Genomic DNA, 9974 nt, shown 5'->3' with positions numbered 1-9974 from the left:
GTCTCTCTTTTCAAGCTGTTGGTGTGTTCATTTAAAATAATTACGATTTAATTTTAAAAATCATGAAAATGGTATGATTTCAAAAAAAAATATAACACATTAACAGCTTAGAAAGAGACAACACAAAAATTATCTCCTATGTTTGCAAAATAAGGTCCTATATAGTAAAGGCAAGGGTAGTCTTGGCTTTTCCAATTCTTTTAATTTGGTATGTTCAAAATCTCTCACATAGAGTATTTAACTTGAAAATTGTTTTGAATGGAATGATGTCGTGTAAAGTAGACATGAAAAAAAATAAATTCATATGGCATGGTCCTATTTCATTTAATCTTGACTTCGACCAGTAACACATCATTTAAGCAAGCTAGGTTAGGATTCAGATTGGATTTTTCCTAAAATGAAAATGGCATAAACTTGGGAGTAGGTAGGAGACATAGATAGATACTTGTCTCAAATCTAAACTCAACTTCGTAATAAATTATAATGATAATAGTTATAAAATCATAAATTTGAACTTACGTATTTGTAATAATAATATGACCTGATATGATTCTTTAAGTTTTTAATTTCATGATATTTTTTAGTTGGTGTTAAATTTTACATACTATTTAATTTTTTATACTTAAAAATTTAGGATAAAAGAAGGATGCACAATCCAAGACAAAAAAAAAGTTCAAATTAAAAAAAAACACTTAGGGATGAATTTGCATTTACCTCTCATCTCAAAGAAATGAGTAAAGGCAATTTGTTAGACGACCTTGTCTTACTTTACTTAACTAACCCTTGTAGTTTATATCTTCTTTAATTTAAACTATAGGAATGTTTCTGGATCAGAATAAATTAGTTTTGGAAATAAAAATTATATAATTCAATCACACTGAATTTTCATTTTACGGTTAATCACTTTTTAAATAAAATCTATTCTAATACAAAAATGTGTAAAATAGATAAATCTTATTTTATCTATTTTACACATTTTTCTAATAAAACTTATTTTAATAAATTACAATGATCATATAAACAAATATGAAACACAATAAAAGTTTTAAAAATAATTTAAAATTAATGGATTTATAATTGGATTAAAATAATAAAAAGAAATTTAGAGAATGAAACTATAAAAATATTATAATTATATAACTTGAAAAACAATCGTAGAAATATATATGGTTTTTTTAGGGATGAAGAAAATATGTTGATGTCATTTGTGCTGATAAAAAAATTCTTTGAAATTTTTTGTTTCTTGTTTTTAAATGTTGAGAAAAATCAATCACTTATATTTCATTATATTGAGCTTCAAGGTCTTCTCTATTTCAATCGTTATCTATTTGAAAAGGATGTTCTTCGGTAAGAGTATTGAATGTCTAGAAGGACGTTTTTCTTTGAAAATTTTTTGAGGCTCTGATATTCTTTTATATGATTTTTTAACGGTGAATTCCATTTTTTTCTTATCATAATATAATATTATACAAATTAATTCTCATCAGAATTAATACCTAACTTTTGTCAGAAATCATGAACATAATAATATAATATTTATCTTTTAATCCATTTTATTTCATATTTAATAATCAATTAGGATTTAAATGTCACTTGATTAAGAAATTAAAAAATATAACATAAATTATTATCATTTACATCAATCGTTGTTTTTATGTGAATTTTATCTTATCTATAGAAATTAATGTAAATGTTTGGTTTCTAGTTAATATATCCTCAATTTTGCAATTTGAGCATCACATGTGCTAAGATCTAAACAATAACTTAGATAATTTTAAATTAAATTCAAAATAAATCCAATAATATAATGATAACTGTTTTTTCTATTTTTGAATTTATAATTATATTAAGATTAGAATGAGTCAATTATAAACATTAAAGTGTGGTAATGTATAATTCGTTCCTAAAAAAATATAATTTGTGTACGGAAAATGGACAAGGTGAGAATATGTTTAATTTCTAGTTCTATAAAATAAAATTAGAGATCAAATTTGAGAGCTTGGTTAAAAGACTCTAGTGTTTATTAACAATTTTTTATGATCACATATTCACGTATATTTTGTATGTAAGATAATTATGTTTCAGCTGTTAGAGGCAAAATTTTCTTTTCAAATACTTAATAGTATCACCAATTAAGTTTTTTCCATATAGCAAATGAGATTCAAACTCCTAGCTACTTGTTTATGAGTTATTATTAACATATAATTATTATTTTTTCATTAAATTATTCATTACATCTATTAGTTTATTTTTTAAAGTTTTTTTCTGTCTTCCTTTTGTTCAACAAAAAAAAATAAAAATGAGATGTACTTTTCTCATTTTGCTTAAATCATTTTCACGAAACTTCAACCTGTCTAGCATTTGTCTTAATAACTTGTTGGATATTCCAAGCCGGCAGTTGTTTGGAAGCACACTAATTGTGGATAGGCCTCTGCCAACGTAGGCACATGCAAAGAAGAAAGTACTATATAACAACATTTTTTTTTCTAAAAAAATTTATCTATACATTCTTATAATTTCATCAAAATTTTAATTATATTTTATCACCTCTGATTTTATATAAAAACCCTTTTAACTGTACTTCATAATAATTAAAAAATTATATTGGTACCAATATTTTTGAAACTATTGAGATTTTTTTTCTTTTTTTTTTCTACCCAATTAATCAAACATCTCTATTTAAGGGTTTTTTTAAATGACTGATGTAAATATGTAATGCAGAATTTTAAAATAATTTTTTAAGACAAAATTCACAATAAAATATTTAAAATAATAAGAGGCTTCCCTCACTTTTATTTTCTAAAAGTCAATTTTTTAAAAAAAAATTGTAAAAAAAAAATTAAAATTGTAAAATTTAAATAGAATCAATCACAGTCTACAATCTATAAAAATTTCCTTCACCTATTATGGCTCTCTTCCTATCATAATGTATGTTATTCATCGAAATAGATGCTAACTTGTAAAATTTTTGGGTGAATACAGGGAATTTTACAAGTCTTAACTAGAAGTTAAAGATAGAACCCTTGAAGTGCAAAAATACATTTAAGTAGTTAATCCCTTTCAAAAAAATACTCTTCAATGTAGATAGACCTAAGGATTAAACTCATACTAGCAAATCATTTATAAGCTTATTATTAAGTTTTGTCACATCTCAAAATTTTCCTTTGTTGAAGTTTGTGTATTTTTTTATATGAAAAAATATGAAATTGTGTATTTAACTTTTTTTTGCATGTGAATCCTAAGTTATCCCATGCCCCATGTGTAAAAGACTAATTTTTTAAGATACAAAGATTTCTTTAAAAGATTTACTTCTCCCAACAATTACCATTACATGGACGTAGACATAACGAACGAATTAGACCACATCCGTACTTTGAGATTTTTTTAAATTTTTTTTTACATTTCCTGTTTTACATTTTTAATTACAAAATTGGTGGCTCTAACTTAACTTCATCTTAATAATTGAATCGGAGTTTCATATAGATGTTTTAGGGTTTTGTATTGGTTTTGGCCTGGCTTATATATAGTTTGGGCAAATTATTTTTTTTAGGAAAATGAGAACGTTCTCAAAAAACTGTGGAAGAATCTTTAATTATTTAGAATATCTTTAATGAGAATTTTTTACAGGATTCTTATAGTTAAGCAACTTGAAAATATCATTGGAGCAAATGAATTGTTATAGCCTTATAGGATTCCTATAGAAGTTGCTTATATTAGCAAATCATAAGTAAGGTTGCTTAATTATTAAAAATATTTTTTTAACTCGATATAAGAGTTGTTGTGAATGAAAAGATAAAATAAGACTAAAAAAATTAAGAACACAAATTAGGTTCCACTAGTAGAGTAATCACCGACCAGTATCCTTAAATGCTATGCTATTTTTATTGTGAACCCTTAAATCCAATGTTGCAACAAAGAATTAAGAACTTAAATATTAAATTCTTACATTGGAGATGGTTTTGAAATTTTGCTCTTATGGGCCTTGCATAGAGGAACTCGGCCTACTGAGCCCTATGTATCTGGGTTGGGCTTTTCATCCCACGTGGTATAAAATCTACAAACTTTTAGCATCAATTAGTTCTTGCTACACGAAAATTGTTGTAACTGTACCGTTGTCAATTGGAAGGTTGATTCATTTCTTGTGTTTGTTACATGAAAAATGTTGTAATCTTTATATATTCTGAGCACAAGTGATTAGCGATTAGTTTCTCTTTCAGGTTTTTTAATCTCCCCGCATAGGAAAAAAATGTTTCTTTTTTAGCAGTTCTTACTCCCATTAGATCTTATAATGTAAACCTTGGTAATAAGAGGATATTTATCAATAGTTATAGTAGTTTACTAATTTTTATTTTGTTGTAGTAAATGTTGAAGTGTTCTTCAAGTTCCAAGTACTAACACAAGAGAGATAGAAATAGCTGGAGCCCATACTCTAGCAAAGTACAAAGTCTACCTCATCTTGGGTCATGCTCTTTCTCCACATCAAGTTCCCAAACATCATGTCTCCCACAACGCAAGTGAAATTACCAACATATCCTTGTTCCGCTTGCTTCTTCGTTCTAGAATTTTAGACCGTTTCTTCTTCTTCCATAAATAAGATTCATAACGGTGGAAAAGAACAAGTAACATGTGGGTAAAGGACAACTCACCAGAAATGGGACCTAGGTGTGGCGACAACCGCAAGTCATAGACCGATCCAATAGCCAGCAGGTGCGCAGCGATAAGCTTCTGGTGCAGTGGCGACAACTTGCAGTGCGGTGACAAGTTTGCAATGCGGCAGTGGCGACGACGAGTTGGCACTGCGGCTGTGTTGAGTCGAGTGTGAATATGAAGAGAAGGGTCGAGACTCAAGCGTGAAGATGAGCCACTAAGGTTTTAGGATAGTATCAAAACACACTTTTTTGTTTTTTTTTTCGGGTTTAGAACGCATCAAAACGATGTCGTACTCGAGCGTTACAATTTTTTTAACATGCATAACCCAACACATGTTTTAAAAACTGGTCGAGTCGTCGAATTTTTTCAAAACCAACCAGATTTTGTCGGGTCATCCCGAATGACATACAGGATCAGTGCAATAGTGAAATCGGTTCGGTTATGCCATCAGATCCTGGTTGGACTAGTCTTACCGGCCAGACTGAATTGGATTTTACAACACCGGTTGTCATAGCTCTATCAACAAACATAGAACATGAGAACTATTTTCCAACCTATTGGTAGATAAACTCACCCTACTTAAAATGACTTAAAAATGGATAAGAACAAATTACCTCATCTTATCACCCATGCACATTCTTTATTGAAAAATTATACATGGACATCTAATATGTCAAGATCACTTACTGAGAGTAAGATAAAAATAAAAATTTTATAGATAATAAATTTTGACATAAAGAAAGATAAAGAAAAATAATAAATATTTTAAAAATATGAGTATTTATAAATCATCAATTATTATTATTGGCGATGTTTGTTAGAAAAGTAATAAACTAACAATTCATGAATCATTCTCTATTATAAACATTCATATTTCTAATTTTTTTCCTCTCTATTACATTAATAGGACATACGTGTCCATTAATTATTTTCAACATTAAAAAGTCGTGTAGACTACAGACTTATACATGTAACAACCAATCTAAGTACTTTCATGTGATGAGATACTTTCCTCCGACGCTTCTTCAACACAATCACGTTCATCTTGCTCCTCATGGTTGGTCTTTTGACCTTGTGTTCCATAACTCGAGATTCAAAACTAAAATCAGTTCCCTTTAATTATATTTTTTGTTCTTGTATAAGTGATTTTGGTTCTGTTAATTTTAACTGTTTATATTTAATCTTTATAATTTCTTAATTGTTAAAATTAGATTTCTCACCCCAAAATTTTGTCAAACAATTTAGTAGGAATGTATTGATTTGTATAAATTTACAAATGAAAAAGTATATTTTTTTAATGAAACAAAAAAATTACTTTATGGATCTTTCTAACTTAAAGGAAGCAGAAGATAATTTAAATTAAAAGCTTGTACCTGAATTAACGCACATCAACTAGAGTATAGAAATACTCGTTTTCGCTATTTCTCATGAACATAGTCTCTTACCATATCATCGCTAGCAATATCTAACGCCGACCTTTTCTTTTTTAGCACTGTTTTTCATTCCTAGCATTTCTCAATTTTGATAACTCTAATAGCAAATTGGAGATATTGGCAGATCTTGTTGCTAGCTATGTCCATGGATAGTTCTTCCAATTCAGTGATGGAGGATGAATTTGAGTCAACAACCTTGCATTCAGCCCCATCATTTGCAATATACAACAACCTTCATGGAGATGATGAAATCACCCCTGCAGAAGTTTTCAAGAGAGCTATTGGAAAGAGTTTGGAAGCCACAGGCAGTGGTGAATTCAGCTTCGGGAGTAACAAGATGGATTTGATTGAGGAAGAAGAGAATGAGAACAATGATTGGTCAACTGGGATTCAGAATTTGAGTATTGAGGAGGAAGATGTTCAGCCAGCTAGTCCCCCCATGTATCTGGCAGCAGGGCTTGGGGTTGATGGTGATGTAGGATTTGATAAATTTATCAGTGATGATGTATTTAATCCCAGTTTGGAAGAAAGTGAGGATCTTGTAGGGTATTACAAGAGGATGGCTGATGAGTATCCCTGCCACCCTTTGGTTCTCAAAAAGTATGCTCTGCTTTTACAAGTGAGTTTGTCTATCATGAAATGAAACTGATTGTAAAAATTGCAGATTTTTGTTTAGTTTCTATGTTCTTAGAAAGACATAAACTTTGATTCTGATGCAGGTCCTACTTTTGGATTTATATGAACAGTAGACATTGAACCTTTCATATTTGTAATAAGTTCCATGAGGCATGCCTATTAGGACAACTCATTTTTTGAAAATAATTTGTATAAGAGTTGATTATGTTTCTAGGAGACAATACATGCATGGTTCATAAATGAGGCTCTATTGTTTATTCATCATCTTTTAGTTTCATTAAGACAAGAATGAAGTTTCTTATAGTTCTTTTCAGATATACAAGTGCTAATTATGTTTCTAGGAGACAATACATGCATGGTTCATAAATGAGGCTCTATTGTTTATTCATCATCTTTTAGTTTCATTTAGACAAGCATGATGTTTCTTATCATTCTTTTCGGATGCTGACATCTAATTTTTTATATTTACTGATAGTCCAATGGAGACCTTCGAGGGGCTGAGGAGTACTTTCTTCGTGCTACTATGGCAGATCCTAATGAAGGTGAAATCTTGATGCAGTATGCGAAGCTGGTGTGGGAAAACCATCATGACAAGGATAGAGCAATGGTCTATTTTGAACGTGCAGTTCAAGCTGCTCCTCAAGACAGGTAGATAACCACAGCCAAGCTATCCATCTCGCTTAAAAGGAAATATGGCATGGCCATTGTGTTTTTAAAAGCTAAAAATATCATCAGTTAGTAATTAGTACTGGCCTAAAAGTTGCTCTTCAACCTCATTGTAGCTTCTAGAAACTGAAAGCTTCTCTTATCCTTTTCAGCAATGTTCTTGCAGCATATACTACTTTTCTCTGGAATATTGAAGATGATGAGAATGAAGATGGAAAACATGAAATTCAGGTGCTTTTTTATTTTCTGTTCTTGCCTTCCGAGTGACACGCGGTTATTTAATACTCACAATTCATAATTTAGTGCAGAGTGAAATGGAAACACAAAAAGCTGAACCTGTAAAGCCCTCCAAAGATGAAAGTGGACAAGAGATTGATGGAGCACATACTACAACAGCTAATTGTGGTGAAGAAAATAATGTTGAAGATTACTTTAAGAAGATGCTTGATGAAAATCCAAACAATCCTTTGTTTCTGAAAAAGTATGCTCAGTTTCTGTTACAGGTGAGGTTTTGTTTTTGTTTATTTTATTTTAATGTTCACACTCACCTAGTGGAATAAGGCTTTGTTGTTGTTGTTGTTTACAATCACACCCATGTTTTAGGAATTATGTTAGGTATGATTAAACACCAAGAGATGCTTCTTTGTCTAAATTTTTGGTTGTATTAACACAAGAAAGCTTCTTAAGCTGTCTTAATATTTTTGTATGATTAAACACCACAGGGGGGATTTATCAATAGTAGAAGCAAACAATAATTGAGGCATAAACTAAGATTAGTTAGTCTTAGTTAAGTTTCTCTTGGTTTAAAATGAAACTTTTAGCAAGCACGGGGCTTTGAACTTTAGCCCCTTCATATAAGTCATGCCTACCATAAGAGAATCATGCATGTGTGATCATCATTATTGCACGAGGGAAAATATGAGAATTCACTTGATTAGAGACTTAATATTACTTAGTTTATTGTTAGAGAATTCCGAGTCTTATAAAATTGCATTCCTCCTTCCCTTCTCCACTTCTAAATCTACAGTCCAAGAGAGATCTTCAAGTAGCAGAGGATTACTACTCACGTGCGATAGTAGCTGATCCCAGTGACGGTGAAATGATATCAGAATATGCTAAACTAGTGTGGGAACTTCATCATGATCAGGAAAAAGCTTCGTTTTTATTTGAGCAAGCAGTTCAGGCTACCCCTGGGGATAGGTACAGTTTCTGACACACATCTTATTCATTTGGAGTAAAATGTTTTGTTACTTAACATGTCTATAATGCTAAAATATAGGAGAGAAAAATCCATGGGCAACTAGGTCCTTATTGATTTAGAGTAAATACTACTTTGAAAGAATTGCTGAATCATCTATAACTGGTGTGCAATGCAGTATAACTGTGTCCTTAATTTTGCATTTGAGAAGAAGCAACATTTACATAAATAATTAAGATGCAATTATTTACAACTTCTCTGCTTTCAGCAATGTTCTAGCAGCATATACCTGCTTTCTCTGGGAAAAAGATGATGGGGAAAGCTGAAATTTAAAGGCAGAGCCATGTTCAAGTGATCTTCTGCAGGAAAGTTCCATGACTGTCGCAAATTTTCAAGACAGGTTGCTAGGGAAGGTTCCAATAAATGCTTGTAGCTACAGGTGAATAAAGAAACTATACAGAATCAATACTTGTATTTCCTCCAAGTATGTAACAGTCCGTAAAAGTCTATTATAATTACATCAATTAAAATGACTCCGAGTCTAATTAAATAAATAAAAAAAAGATAGTGGGAAAGGCAATGCAAAAGACCTGAAATTAATATATATTTTTTACAATATCATGTAATCAAACTCTGAAGTGATGATGAAGATAACAAGATTTCAGTGGCGAGATAATCAACTGCCAAACATTTCAAATACAATGCACACTAATGATAAAAATTCCTGAATAAATGAAACAAAGAGCCCCTTACATTAAAAAAACAATATATAATAATCATATTCCCCGAATATCATAAATTAAGACAAAAAAATATCAATATTGGGTTCTTTTTTCTTACTTCATCAATAGTTGGTTCTTAACATCTATTGAAGCTGACTATTTAAATTTAGAAATAATATATGGCCCTCAAAATTTGATTTTCTTGGTAAAACTCTATGCTCATTCGGCAAGGTTCTGACCATTACTTGGCCATTGATACCCTGAATATCCCCTCTCTTGACGGATATTGCGTCCATAGAAACCGATTCCTTTGGGTTTGTTATACTCTCCATCTTGGCCACTTACCCTGCCAAAGCTCCTTGGACCAAAACGCCCTCTCTGTACCTCTGATTGATAGCTACTCCTACCTCTACCCTTCCCTGTTCATAATCAAGTGAGAACAACCATAACATAACAAAGCAGTTTATAAACAGTTTGACTATGCAGATGAAAACAAGCTTTTTGATTAAAAAAAGGTGGCTAGTGGTCATCTCTGCTTAACCAGTGTCAACATTATTGAAACCGTATATATGGTCAAATTATGTTTAGCCATTTGACAAGGTATCATTTTGAATAATTGATGACACAATTAAATGCTCATGGAGCAGTACGAAACGATACAAGGATATT

At 30.7% G+C, this 9974-nt stretch overlaps 1 protein-coding gene and 1 long non-coding RNA gene across 2 annotated transcripts; one reads left to right on the top strand and one right to left on the bottom strand.

Annotated features, from left to right (window-relative positions):
* The first annotated feature begins 5647 nt into the window (after nucleotides 1–5647).
* On the top strand, nucleotides 5648–9259 carry LOC100805375 (uncharacterized). Its single transcript, XM_003535407.5, has 6 exons — nucleotides 5648–6702; nucleotides 7195–7367; nucleotides 7538–7616; nucleotides 7694–7888; nucleotides 8413–8585; nucleotides 8852–9259. Exons 1-6 carry the CDS (start codon nucleotides 6223–6225, stop codon nucleotides 8907–8909), a joined length of 1158 nt encoding a protein of 385 aa, XP_003535455.2. The 5' UTR covers nucleotides 5648–6222; the 3' UTR covers nucleotides 8910–9259.
* LOC121172895 (uncharacterized) lies at nucleotides 8718–9934 on the bottom strand. The gene is made up of 2 exons (XR_005886676.1): nucleotides 9551–9934; nucleotides 8718–9016 (listed from the first exon to the last, which is right to left on the bottom strand). It is a non-coding gene; the product is annotated as an uncharacterized lncRNA (long non-coding RNA).
* Between the last annotated feature and the right edge of the window lie 40 nt (nucleotides 9935–9974).

Source organism: Glycine max, chromosome 10 (assembly GCF_000004515.6).
Source record: "Glycine max cultivar Williams 82 chromosome 10, Glycine_max_v4.0, whole genome shotgun sequence".
Classification (NCBI taxonomy): domain Eukaryota; kingdom Viridiplantae; phylum Streptophyta; class Magnoliopsida; order Fabales; family Fabaceae; genus Glycine; species Glycine max.
The sequence above is the reverse complement of the archived record's forward strand: the minus strand, read 5'-3'. Positions and strand labels throughout refer to the sequence as shown.

Bases quoted from the DNA above. Each gene is read 5' to 3' on its own strand.
- LOC100805375 (XM_003535407.5), top strand. From the start codon at position 6,223: ATGTCCATGGATAGTTCTTCCAATTCAGTGATGGAGGATGAATTTGAG. The intron at 6,703-7,194 runs GTGAGTTTGTCT...ATTTACTGATAG, and splicing joins AGTATGCTCTGCTTTTACAA to TCCAATGGAGACCTTCGAGG. The intron at 8,586-8,851 runs GTACAGTTTCTG...CTCTGCTTTCAG, and splicing joins CAGGCTACCCCTGGGGATAG to CAATGTTCTAGCAGCATATA.